The 14,686-nt window shown below is 40.4% G+C and overlaps 1 protein-coding gene across 9 annotated transcripts in view; it reads right to left on the bottom strand.

The window, feature by feature from the left end:
* The window catches only part of ntrk3b (neurotrophic tyrosine kinase, receptor, type 3b), a 254,422-nt gene that overhangs the window by 151,258 nt on the left and 88,478 nt on the right, over positions 1-14,686 (bottom strand). For all 9 annotated transcript variants that reach the window (XR_016114563.1, XR_016114565.1, XR_016114564.1 and 6 more), the window contains exons 5-6: positions 3,231-3,385; positions 1,211-1,353 (exon numbers count right to left, since the gene is read on the bottom strand). Coding sequence is in view for 2 of the 9 variants with exons in the window: in XM_088993086.1 (XP_088849212.1) it covers positions 1,211-1,353; positions 3,231-3,385 (298 nt within the window). In the remaining 7 variants the exon portion in view is untranslated. The remainder of the gene's footprint in view (positions 1-1,210; positions 1,354-3,230; positions 3,386-14,686) is intronic.

Genomic DNA, 14,686 nt, shown 5'->3' with positions numbered 1-14,686 from the left:
CTCAACTTCTACACTTTGGGTGTGAAATTCTACAGTAGTTTTTAAAGATATAAGTCAAAAAGTGGGGAACCATTTTTCCAAGCATGCCCGCCCTGGAACTACTCCAGGGAAATAAATACTGTATACTATTTATTTAGAGACGTGTGTGTATGTGTGTGTTTGTGTGTTTGTATGACTAGTCTTGTGAGGACCACTAACATTTTACACCATATGTAGTGAGGACCTTTTGGCCGGTCCTCACAAGTTTTTCATCCTAAAGGCTTCTAGAATGTCTATATATGCATCTGTTAAAGTTACAGACAGGTCCTCACAAATTCACCCAAAATGATTTTTGGTGTGTATTTTCATTTCACTTGTATACACACATTTTTTACTCACTGTGTGTGTTTATGTGTGTGTGTGCGTTGTTAATGAGAGGAAAAATTTCATACCACAAAAAGTAAAATGATATTTTAAACTAATTCACTACAAGGGTGAGGACTTTGAATGTACCCAATCAAAAACCTCACTCCTGCTGTTATTTCAGTTTCAAGTCCACTTTTTATTGATTTAAAGAAGTTGAAGTGGGGAATTTGGTGACTTTTAGTGTTCAAATGTAACACTAGTTGTTCTCTAAACGGTGGTCCTCACTCCTTTATCTGGAATTATCCAGAAATCACAAAACCATTGAAACAGGAATGTGTGTGTGTGTGTGTGTGTGTGTGTGTGTGTGTGTGTGTGTGTGTGTGTGTGCGTGTGTGTGTGTGTGTGTGTGTGTGTGTGTGTGTGCGTGCGTGGTTAATGAGAGGAAAAAGCTTATACCACGAAAATTAAACAATAGTTTAACCAAATTCACACAGGGGTGAGGACTTTGAATGTACCCAATCAGAAACCTCACTCCTGCCGTTATTTCAGTTTCACATTTCTTTGTTTTTAAAGAAGTTGAAGTGGGAAATGGGGTGACATTTAGTCGTCAAATGTAACACTAGTTCTTCTCTAAACTTATCAGGAACAGTGGTCCTCAGTCCTTATCTGAAGTTATCCGGACCTCACAAAACCATTGAAGCAGGAATGTGTGTGTGTGTGTGTGTGTGTGTGTGTGTGTGTGTGTGTGTGTGTGTGTGTGTGTGTGTGTGTGTGTGTGTGTGTGTGTGTGTGTGTGTGTGTGTGTGTGTGTGTGTGTGTGTGTGTGTGTGTGTGTGTGTGTGTGTGTATGTGTTTGTTTGTATACCAGGTGTGTATTAATGGAGTTGAGGCCGTTGACAGTCCAGTCCACTTCAGGCAGGGGTGATCCGGATCCATTACAACTCACTGTCACATTGTCGCCTTCCATCACAAGCACGCTGCTGTGGCTCACGCTGATCTCTGGCAAGTCTATCCACGCACGCACACACAAACACACACGCACAGTGTGCGTTCCCATTATTACATGCCCGCCGGCGATTTTTGTTGACACGTTTTCACACTGAATCAATGATTCGCCTGTTACGAATAAAAAAAAAAAAGAAAAAAGAAAGTAAGAATAATAAAAATAATAAGAATGGCACAAAGACTGCGTCAATCCTCAGCAATGAGTCACGATGACTGACGCCACACGGCATTCGATTCAATCCGAGCGTCATTTTGTCACAGCTCCATTCCTCCGGTACACACATAGCATTTTGCTTCGTCGCTCACGGGGCCGATTTTCAAACGTGGAATTTCCTGCGTTGTGTATGAACGTTATTTGAAGTTATTTGTCATGTTTATACGCGCACGATGTACATTTTTTTCTGCCCACTTCACATCAAAATATACATGAATCGAGAGTGGGGACCGGTCCAAGAAGCACAATGGTGGGGAGTTTCATGGATATAATATCATTTATTTAGTATCAAAATGTTTTTTTTATTTAATGTAAATGTATCTTTGTCGATTTATTTTAACTCATTCACTGCCAAACTATTTGCAAAAATGTGTCCACTCCGGTTCCAGGGTTTTTGTCATTGTCACTTGAATTCCACGACCCACATAATATTGAATTTTAGGACGACATAATAATAATAATAATAATAATAATAATAATAATAATAATAATAATAATAATAATAATATTTCATTTCTAAGTGCCTTTCAAAACTCTCAAGGTCACTCTACAGTCACAGGTTAAAGTTTTTTTTTGTAGGTGAGCAGCGGCAGCCACATGCGCTAGCGTTCACTCAACCTGGACTAACTCAAATAGTTAGAAAGTTTGCTAGCTGACTAATATCCAGTTAGATAGATAGTAGGTAGCCAGTTAGAAAGCCAGATAGCTAATAGCTAGCCAGCTAGATAGCTAATAGCTAGCATATAGATAGCAAATAGATCGCTAGTTAGGTAGCCAGCAGGATAGCTAGTTAGCAAATAGATATCACATAGATATGTAGCAGCCAGCTAGATAGCTATCTAGCCAGCTAAACATTAAATACAGTTTTAGAAACCTTAGACCACAGGTGTCAAAGTCAAGGCCCGCGGGCCAAATGCGGCCCGCCACATCATTTTTTTTCGGCCCGCGAAAGCAAATCAAACTTGTTAAATTCCATGATGAAAAAAAATCTGAGCCAAAATTTCATATTTTTGGATGTCAACCACAATAAAAGTCATTATTCTTGACTTCAGATTTGAAAACGAGTTATTCATTAATTTGCTGTGTGCTCTATATGTAATATTTGAAGGGATTTAAACATTCTAATGGGTTCCCCAAATTCATAACGGCCCTCGAGAGGAAACCATAACTACAATGTGGCCCGCGGCAAAAAATGAATTTGACACCCCTGCCTTAGACTATCTTCTTTCATCAGCAAAAAAGAGTGAATTCCTAAATTATATAGGTCTGGAGTTATATGAGCTTGAAATAAGGGCGGCTGTCCAAAACACAATGCAATACATACATATTGATTTATATTGGGCTTTAACAACAGCTGAAGCTGGAACAAAGTGCTAAAAAGGAAAAAAAAAGGAAATTCTGCCCCCTTGTGGAAAAGAAAAAACATTGCTAGAGGCCATGGCCAGCGCTTATTGGCACCCAAGCATGAAAAAAACAAACCCGAACAAATTCGGGAATGGCGCGCTACGTCATCCTTGAAATTTCTGATTACATTTGTGAATGGCAGTGAATGAGTGATGGTTAAATCCGTAAACCATTTGGATTTATTTCCATACACATCCATACAAAAGAACTCACTCTGGATTCATACCTAGTGACCACATAGCAAGCCTACATGTGTACCCACCACAGTTTTGGATGTACATATGGTGTAGCTTCATCTTGGAGGCTCCGCTTCGACAGTACAGCTGTTGCGTGTGAAGGCCGGCCTCGCCACGTTCCTGCCACAGCTGGATCCAGCGGATGTTGCAGCCACAGTCAAACACCACTCCGTCGAGGCGCCTGCAAAAGACACACATACAGAACATTTTTAATAAGAACACAGTAATTGTACCCATATACAGTGATACCTCGGTTTACGAACCCCTTAAATTTATGAAAATTTTACCTTGGCTTACGAACTTTACCTTGGAATAGGAACTTTTTTCGTAGACGGAGCTGCCTTAATGAGTGGTGTGTTGGTCGCGAACGAGCCCGTTCTTCTAACAACAAAATGGCAGGCGACTGTTTTTGTCCTCTATTCCCCGCCCCCAGTCTTCGGTTAAAGCCACGTGATTGGTCAAGAACGTAGCAGTGAGAGGGGTGGGGTTTACAGATTAAGATAGGTGAAGCTGTTCTCCAAAAAGAAAATGGCTGCCGACTGTTTTTGTCCTCTATTCCCCGCCCCCAGTCTTCGGTTAAAGCCACGTGATTGGTCACAAACGCAGCAGCGAGAGGTGGTTTAAACATTAAAGAGACAGGCAGACGACAGTGAGAGAGTTTCAACTTTGAAACTTTGTTCAAAGGCAGAATGTAGACTGCAAGGTTAAAATATTCCATCAATCATGCTCCACAAACAACCTGCACAAGCCATCTTTACACTTGATGCAAAAAGCTATCAACCCAGCTAAACATAACACAATTGTTGAGGAACTAGATAAAATTATCGCAGAGAAAGCACCTACAAGGGATCATTCCTCAAGATGGTGAAAGAAGAAGGCTACGGTCCTCATCAAGTGTTTATTGCTGAGGAAACCGGCCACTCCATTCCATCAAGCCATCAACGACCAACACAAAGGTGAATAAAACGACTTTATTATACAGTACAGTTTATTTCTTTAATTATAACACCATAGCACATTTGTTATACATAAAATAAGGTATATATTGTGTAGTTTTAAGGCTTAGAAAATTAGAAAGCAGAAAATTATGTTTTATGGGGACCATGGAACGGATTATTCTCATTTTAATGGTTTCCTATGGGAAATAAATTTTTGGGATACACACTTTTCGCCTTTCACACTCTGTCTGGGAACCAATTAGGTTCGTAAGCCAAGGTATCACTGTACATTCACTTTTGTCACGTGGGTTAACTAGGACACGACTATGCAGTGCGACCACTCGGCACTGTGACCTTTAAATGTAATAACTTGCAGAGTGCATTTCAAAGTATATGCACCACCCATATTTTAACGGTGTCATGAGCAGGTTTCTTTACAATAGTGGTCTTAAAACGCTTGTTAAAAACGGAAGCATAATGGACCATGACTGAGATGGAACTGTGTCCGTGATGGAATTAAACTCTACTCCATGAACACTTTTATTTATTCTGAATGGAAAACAATGTATGGTTGAATGGATATTATCTGGGGATTACAGAAATGAATGTCTAAAAAAGCCAGCAGCCTTGTGGGTAAAAAAAAAAAAATGCAATTATAACAAGCGGTATTCAAAGGAGTGAAATGAAACGATACATGATTAGTAAAACATGAATTGGATACTACACCGTGCAACTTGGTGTGCCAATTTGAAGAGCAGTAAAAAAGAATAAATAAATAAATAGTTCATATTATTATTGTTATTATTATTAAGGTTTCTTGATGTTTATATAGTCCTAAAACTCAATATTCTGTAGGTCCTGGAATTCGAGTGACAATGACAAAAACCCTGGCACTGTAGTACACACATTTTTTCACATCATCTGGCAGTGAATGGGTTACCTGAAATACAGTAAAGTCTCGTTATATCAATATCGGATATATTGATAGTCCCGGTTATATCGATACTATTTCTATGCACGCACGGAGAAAATTACATGCAAACAGGGTCGGATATATCGATAGTCCCGGTTATATCGATATTTTTTCGGATTCCCTTGAATATCGATATAACGAGACTTTACTGTATCAACAAGTTTGGAAACCATTTTGAATACTTCCCATAAAGAACAGGCCAACTTTGAGTGTCGGGTATGTGTTGTCTTCCATCATTCTTGTCGTGAAAAAATAAAAATAAAAAATAAAAATAAAACCATGAAAAAAAATGTCATGCTACAAACCGCAATGTTATGACACAGCGGTCCTCCGAGGTCAATTATTACAGTGGTTTGCCGCACCGGCAGCAATAATAATGACAAAGAGCCTTTCACAAGGCTCGTCTGTTAGGAATTGATGTTTTCCCCCCGGTTATTTCCCGAAAGAATGACAGTCCAAAATCAGTCAAGTGCCCCGGCCAAACTACCTGTCACACAACAGACTGTGAGTTTATCCGCCAAATGCTGACTAGATGAAAGGTGCGGCGTGGTGCGACCTTCAGAAGTCTCTTCTTCTCTTCACTGGAAAACAACTCGTAAAACGTGGCTGACAGTGTGAAACCGTGAAACATGGAGCTTTTCCCTCGTGAAGAACGATGGCGGTAAGACCCCCAAATCATCGATTTATCTCCATCCACAGACACAAACACTATTGAGAATACGGACTTCATCCGACCATATCTGTCGTGCGAACGATCAAACAATGGCTCCAAAGCATAATACAATGATACCTTGGCTTACGAACTTAATTGGTCCCCAGACAGAGTATGTAGGGCAAAAAGTGTGTATCCCAAAAATTAATTACCCATAGGAAACCATTAAAATGAGAATAATCCGTTCCCAGGTCCCCATAAAACATAATTTTCTACTTTCTAATTTTTTTACGCCTTAAAACTACACAAAATATACCTTATTTTACGTATAATAAATGTGCTATTGTATTATAATTAAAGAAATAAACTGTACTATATAATAAAGTCGTTTTATTTACCTTTGTGATGGTCGTTGATAGCTTGATGGAATGGAGTGGCCGCTTTCATCAGCATTAAACACTTGGATTGGATTGGATTTGCCTTTATTAGTCTCACAGTAGCGAATTTTATATTTCACAGCAGCAACGTGAAGAAAGATGACACTTGATGAGGAACGTCGCCTTCTTCTTTCACCATCTTGAGGAATGATCCCATGTAGGTGCTTTCTCTGTGATAATTTCACCTAGTTCCTCATCAATTGTGTTCTGTTTACCTAGGTTGAAAGCTTTTTGCTAGTGTACGGATGGCTTGTGCGGGTTATTTGTGGAGCCTGATTGATGGGAATTTTAACCTTGCAGTCTACACTCTGCCTTTGAACTACCAAAGTTAAAATTCATTTTCTCACTCTCTCTCTGTCGTCTGCCTGTCTCTATTATGTTTCAACCACCTCCCCTCACTGCTTCGTTCTTGACCTATCACGTCTTTAACCGACGACTGGGGGACAGAGGACAAAACAGTCGGCCACCATTTTCTTGTTCGGAGAACGGGCTCGTTCATGAACGACACATCACTCATTGTGGCAGCTCCGTGTGTATCCCGAAAAATAGTTTGTATGCCAAGGTAAAATTTTCATAAATATAATGTTCGTAAACCACAAAGTTCGTAAGCCACGGGGTTCGTAAACAGAGGTATCACTGTAGATTGAGCGGTCTGACATGTTCCACTGCCAAAAGTTCAAATGTCTAGTGTTCAAAGAACCACCATTCTGGGGCTCCATGAGCAAGCCGTCGGGTGTCATTAGGCTCCTTGCTGAATCCATCCCACCGCATTCTTCCACTGTCAACCTCCCGCGAGTTCCCCCTGTCCAATTTCCGAGCTGCGATTGGCCAATTTTGTCGGGATGAATGTCAATTCAAATGCCCTTGACAAGGATCAATGAGCAAGAAAGCATGAATAATATATGCGATGGTGATATACGCAGTCTATATGACGTGGTGAGAATAGATTTTCGCAGGTGGATCTCGCAACGAGGAATCAACCTTTTCACGGGAGACGGGACAAATTGTCAGAAATGTTCGGTCGGACACTGTGAACAAAGGCTCGAACACAGGAATATTGTCTTTTCTTCCAGCAGGGGACGCGGCCATTCATGACCGACGCCCAACTTCTGCAGCCAACTGCCAAGCTATTTTTTGAGAATATATGCAAATGTAAGTGATACATTAGTAAAACTTATGTAAACATAAAATAACAATAATAATAATAATACATTTCATCTATAAGCGCCTTTGAAAACTCTCAAGGACACTTTACAGTCAAATGATACATTTTTGTGTGACTGAGCAGCTTTGAGAGATGCATATTAGACCTTCTAGAACACAGGTGTCAAAGTCAAGGCCCGCGGGCCAAATTCGGCCCGCCACATATTTTTTTTCGGCCCGCAAAAGCAAATCAAACTTGTTGAATTCCATGATGATTGCTAAAATCTGAGCCAAAATTTCATATTTTTTTATGTCAACCACAATAAAAGTCATTATTCTTGACTTCAGATTTGAAAACGAGTTATTCATTAATTTGCTGTGTGCTCTATATGTAATATTTGAAGGGATTTAAACATTCTAATGGGTTCCCCAAATTCATAACGGCCCTCGAGAGGAAACCATAACTACAATGTGGCCCGCGGCAAAAAATGACTTTGACACCCCTGTTCTAGAAGCCTTTTGAATGAAAAACTTGTGAGGACCGAACTAACGGTCCTCACTAGTCAAAAATGTCCTCACTATGTATGGTATATAATCCTGGTTGTCCTCAAAAGTATAGCCGTACACACACACACACACAATGGCGTGCATACACACACATGTCTTGACTATGTATTGTATAAAATCATGGTGGTCCTCACAAATATAGTCGAACAAATACACAAAAAAGGCACTTAAATGGATACACACACGCAGACAAAATCTTTTTTAATGCATTTGTGAGGACCTCTCTGAAAATAATAATAATACATTTAATTTATAAGGGCCTTTCAAAACTCTCAAACACACTTTACAGTCACAGGATACATTTTGGTATGGCTGAGCATAGTCTTCTTGATTTAAATACCACGTCCCAACCACCAACAACTATAAAACAACAGAACAAAGACATTTTATTTGCTTGTCCTTTCCATGAACTGATAGATTCATAACCTGGAGGTGGAGCGCTCTAGACTTACTCCTATAAACGAAAAAAAAAAAAAAAAACTTTATTTTCTGAGATGTTTGTGCCAAGACAAAGAACAATTTCCCACAGTAATTAGTGGAAGTAATCAAGAAGGAATCAGTTGAGTGGATATTGTTTGGGTTTCAAGGAGGTCTGCGTCTGATACGGTGCAATTGCACGTCATCTGGGACAACTACTTGTGAGGAACTATGTTAGACAAATCTACTCAAATGTAATGAGCATAGTCAAAAAGTCCAATAACCATTTTTTACACCTTCAACGAAACAATCAAACTCTTTATGAGGGCTTGTAATGTTTGCTGTGGAGGTAAAACAGAACCTGTGTTCGTGTTGTTATAGAATATCAATGATATGAAACGAGATTCCCCCTAACATTGAGTTCAGGTTGAAGATGTGAGGAAATTATTGGTGGGGATATTGTGTATTGCCGAATTGTTCGAGTAACAACACCCTGGAAGCACCCCAAATGCGTATGTGGGACTGTCGTGGCTTGGAATTGAAGTGGATTTATGTGGGACAGGAGATGTGATGCTACAGATTCGTGTTTGCTTACATCATTTAGCTTGTAGTAGACGTGCACATTCCACTATGACGTCCCTGATCCACTGCTGAAACGGATGCTTTGATCCTCATGTGGAACTGTCGCGGCTTGGAATTGAAGCGGATTTATGTGGGACAGGAGATGTGATACAATCTCTTTTGGTCAATGGATGCTACAGCTTCATGTTTGCTTTAAACATTTAGTTTGCAGTATACGTGCACATTCCACCATGACGTCCCTGATCCACTGCTGAAAAGGATGCTTTGATCCCCTACTCTTTCATCTAGAACTGCTTCATGTCATCACAAAGACAACAAACAACAAGTACTGAAGAATGAATGACTCTGTCTTTATGTTGTCATATTATTTTTTATTTTTTCCCCAAGAAGTCGGTGCGTGAACACGCAGCGGCTCCCCTCTCTCTCCCCGCGAATTGGCGTTTTCGTGTTTATTATGTTTGTTAAAGTCATTATAAGTGCCTTGCACGCTGGGTCCGAGAGGACAGTAATTTCATCTGTGCTGTATGTCATGCATATTAGCATATTTGACAATAAAGCTAACTTTGTCTTTGAAATCTCTATAAAACATCACCTTCAAAATGGTCGAACACCAGTACGTTTCAGTACAGACGCTCCTCAACTTACAATCATTCGTGTTACGAACAACGGTACATACGACCGTTTTTGCGGGTACAGTATGTTGTAACAGTCGTAAAAGAAATTCACCTGGGGTTTTCTAACCACATCAAGCAGAAGGACAAAAAATGGCTTCCTGAATTTCACGCTAGATGTGGCTTTGAAATTTGCAAGAAGCAATCCTGTTTTCTTTTGTCACTTTGAATGCACAGTGCACAGTGTGGAACGGATATGGATTGTTTTTCAGCATTTTTGGCCACGACATTCATCGAGGCGGAGATTCTGCTGAGTAGTTGCGCCTTTTTGGCAGCATGAATATGCCAGCACTGTTTTTGATTGGGGCGATTATGCTTTTTTTGCGCCTGTAATAGGCAGTATTTTCATGGGCAGCTTGAGGAGTCCGCGATGACAAAAAAGGAGCGTCTAGTGGAAATGTCACAGCTTGGAATTGAAACGGATTTATGTGGGACAGCAGATTTGAGACAATCTCTTTTCACTAATGGATGCTACAGCTTTATATTTTCTTTTAACATTTAGCTTGTAGCAGACGTGCACATTACACCACGATATTCCTGATCCACTGGTGAAAAGGATATTTTGATCAGAATCAGAATCAGAAAACCTTTATTCGTCCCGCAATGGGGAAATTGGCAGTCCAGAGCAGCAATTTGAAAGGGGGATCCTGTCCTCTTTTATCTAGAACTGTTTCATACAACAAAGAGGGTGCAGAAAGTGCTTCAGATTGAATGACTGTCTTTTGTGTTGTGTCACATTATTTGTTATTTAGTTTTTTGTTGTTGTTTTGACTTCAAGATGGCGCCGCGAGAGTGGCTACCTTTACAGCAGCTCCTGTATTTTGTTTTTGTACTTCTTACTTTCATCACTTTGCTACTGTAAAATGTAAAGGTGAATCCAATCCTATTTTTTCTCCACAGAGATTGGCACGAGGCAAACCAGGGCAAACAAACCTCAGCCTACGTCTACCCACGGCCTTCCATTCTGTACTAATGAGGCAAATTGCTAATACTGATTACCACCCTTATACATTACACATCGTCCCTCTGGAAACGGTCGATTAGGGCAAGCACGCTGCAACAAATAGCTAGATAATGCGATGGAGGAAGATCCATCACCGCATGTGCAGTTATTTATGCCATTTCAGGCCATAGGAGCAGAACCCAGATGTTTATGAATATTCATGAGGGATGCCAATTGTCAGTTTTAGGGTGACTGTTTAAAATGACATCAGTCACTAAAGCTGGAGGCTATGACCAAAAGTCGGATGTCTTTTGTGGAATAAAGATGTGGGAACTGTATCGGGGAACAGCTTTATGTCCATAAAATCAGAAAATAGCGAAGAAAAGGTTTCTTCAGCCGTCATCTGTACTTCTTTGAAGGTGTCGGATGTTTCGCTTCTTATCCAAGATACTTCTTCAGCGAACTAAAGTCTTACTGGTAGTTTCGGCCCAATATATATATCCCTACTGTCCAGACATGGCGGTGCCGGACACTGCTATGATAGGTCCCTGCTCTCAGGTTGGGGGGAGCAGAGGTCTACTCCCTGCAGCTCCGCTGATTGTTCCTATTGTCCTGACTAACGACTGGACTGATTGCCCCACTTCCTCCGGTATCACCTCATCAGTATTACTAATCCTATGTTGCCTAAGTAGGCTGTTGTACGAACGATCCAAATTGAACCTCACCCCACGCTATCGTTTTTCATTCCTTCAAATTATACATTTTAGAGACAAATGGATGTGATTTTCAGATGTTCTGCGACAATACGGCGGTCTGCGGGAATTTCACCGACCACGGCGGACGAGGGGGTTGAACCCCGTCACCTCAATAGCAACACAATCGTGTATGCCGAAGGAAGCGTCCGATCTCTGAGCTTGAGGAGCTGCAGATGTTCAAGGTCAGGTCACAAATTCATTCAAGCCAGAAAGAAGCTCGTGATCGGGATTGGGACCGCCATCCGTCCAGGTCAGAGTAAGTCAAATGCAAAGCACCAATAAAAATGACTAAAAGTGTCCCAAAATTACTTCAAAATGACCACGGAAATGGCGAGTTTCAGAAGGTCCTGCCCCCTTGTTCGTGACATAACGCCAGGACGTCTTGCCTTGCTCTAGAATCAAAACAATGGCTTCAGATTCGGAGAAGATGCTTTCTTGTTACTCATCCAGTTATGAATATGATTCAAATATTAGCATATTAGACAATAAAGCTGACTTTGACTTGAAAACTCAATATTCTGTGGGTCCTGCAATTTGAGTGAAAATGACAAAAACCCGGGCACTGGAGTGGGCACATTTTTGCATATCGTCTGGCAGTGAATGAGTTCACTGGAAAATGGATGTTCCGAAATCTGCAGTCTGTGTGTTTCTGTGTTACTGCAGACACACACGCCTCAGAATAAAAGTGTTTCCAACATACAAACACTTGATATCTTTGACAATGTTTGTTATTTTTAGTCATGATACTGTAAACAATATAAGAAAACCAATTACAGTGATACATTGGCTTACGAACTTAATTGGTTCCCAGACAGAGTGTGTCAGGTGAAAAGTGTGTATCCCAAAAAAATAATTTCCCATAGGAAACCATTAAAATGAGAATAATCCGTTCCCAGGTCCCCATAAAACATAATTTTCAACTAAATTTCTAATTTTCCGAGCCTTAAAACTACACAAAATATACCTTATTTTATGTATAATAAATGTGCTATAGTATTATAATTAAAGAAATAAACTGTACTTTATAATAAAGTCATTTTATTTACCGTTGTGATGGTCGTTGATGGCTTGATGGAATGGATAGCTTTTTGCATAGTGTCTCAAGGAGCTCTGGGTTGTACACCGTGAAAGTTGTGATATTGCCTTGCTTGTCTTTTCATTTCAAATTGAACTGATGGCTAGTGTGGGTTATTTTTGGAGCCCGATTGATGGAAATTTTAACCTTGCAGTCTACACTCTGCCTTGGAACTACCAAAGTTGAAACGAGTCCAAATTTCACTGTTTTCTATCCATTTTGTCACTCTCTCGATGTCGTCTGCCTGTCACTTTAATGTTTAAACCACCTCCCCTCACTTCTGCGTTTTTGACCAATCACGTGGCTTTAACCGACGACTGGGGGCGGGGATTAGAGGACAAAAACAAGCCGGCTGCCATTTTAGTTTAGGAGAAAGGGCTCGTTCGCGAACGTCACATCACTCATTGTGGCAGCTCCGTGTGTATCCCGAAAAATAGTTTGTATGCCAAGGTAAAATTTTCATAAACGTAACGTTCATAAACCGAAAAGTTTGTAAGCCAAGGGGTTCGTAAACCAAGGTATCACTGTATCAGCAAGATTTTGCATAGCATGTCTGTTCGGATTGCCTCCAACTCACATGAGTTCCTCATGAGCACAATCTTCATAGAACATGAAGAAAGGAATTGGACTGTAATTACTTTTTATTTTTCATTTGTTTTAATTTTTGTACAGTGTACAAACCAAAGCATCTCAATTAAGTAGACTGCAAACTGGAAAGCCATCAGATTCCCCACAGCTGAACTGGCATTCAAATAAAAACTTTTCATGTCAACGTTTCATCACATTCTCGTGTTGCCAACACGCTGCTCTTCAAATTCATAAAAGCTTCTCCTCCACTTGAGGAGGAGTAAGAGGAGGAGACGGATAGATGGAAGTGGAAATTGATACCAGAATGACATGTGAGGATGGTTAAGCTAAAATGGAGGTGGTTGCTAAATGTTATAAATATGAAAGGAATCCTACTTGCAAATAGTAGCTTTGGAATGTGCACGTCAGTACAGTGATACCTCGCTTTACAGACGCTTTAGTTTACGAACTTTTCGCCTAACGAACATTAAATTCGCAAGAATTTAATCTTGGCATACAAACTAGTTTTTGGGAAACACACGGAGAACGACAATGGCTGATGGAGCAGTTTTCGGCAGAAGAACACCAAACCACACGGTCGAAACGCACCGCTGTGGCTGGCGGACTAGTTTTCCACACCTACTTTCTTTCAGTGCAGATGTGGTTTGTTATCGAGTGGATACTTTTGCTTTTTTTGCGACAGAAAAAGACCCCATCACAGGCAAGTGTTAAGCCGAAGAGGAAACAAAATAAAATTAAGGTTGAGAAGAAGAAGAAGATCATTGAAAAAGCACGAACGAGGTGTGTGTTTGTGTGACATAGCATCCCAGTAGCAGTACGCTAAGTCGACCATTGCTACGTGTGGCTAAGGGTGTTTCTGTGTTGTCTAAGCAACGGTGTCAGGCAATAGAAGAGGTTGAAAAACTTCTGTTGATTTGGATTAACGAAAAGCAGCTAGCAGGGGACATTGTGACTGAGGGTATTATCGCAGAGAAAGCACGGCGACTTGACTCGGATATCATCAAGACGCAACTACATCAGCGACCGTCACAAATTACAATGTATTTATTTAATTACAATACAATAGCACATTTATTATACATAAAATAAGGTCTATTTTGTGTAGTTTTAAGGCTTATTTAGTATAAAATTTTGTTTTATGGGGACCTGGAAACGGATTATTCTAATCTTTAATGGTTTCTAATGGGCAATAAATGTTTGGAAGACAAACTTTTCACCTTACACACACTTTCTTGGAACCAATTAAGTTCGTAAGCCGAGGTATCACTGTATAGGTATTTTATTTTATTTTTTGGCCGTAGTAATTGATTCCCCACCCCCACCCTCGACATTGCTCTAAATTGATTCCAGCCTTCCCGTGTGAGCCTTTTTAACTTGATCCACACACACACACACACACACACACACACACACACACACACACACACACACACACACACACACACACACACATTTTTGTAATTCTCACTCTGATGTTTTTTAACCGGTGCGCTCCATTCCGCTAATAGTTTAGCCCCGGTGCCACGGAACCGCTAATAAAACCCGGAGTTCACGTCATGTAATTTACCATTCATGCGGCCTTTTAGGAGGTACGCTTAATTTATGATAATCTTAGAGGCAGAGATTACAGGTTGGATCCATTCACGTTTGGCCACGTCGTCAAAGAAAAATCCATTTCACAGCACGAGGGAGAGTGAGAGAGCCAAATTTGACTTTGCATCTCAAGAACAGAATAAAAGGA

The sequence above is a fragment of the Hippocampus bargibanti genome, linkage group LG03 (genome assembly GCF_051943395.1).
Source record: "Hippocampus bargibanti isolate YZ-2025 linkage group LG03, ASM5194339v1, whole genome shotgun sequence".
Taxonomy (NCBI): Eukaryota; Metazoa; Chordata; class Actinopteri; order Syngnathiformes; family Syngnathidae; genus Hippocampus; species Hippocampus bargibanti.
This window is presented reverse-complemented; position numbering and strand designations above follow the sequence as displayed.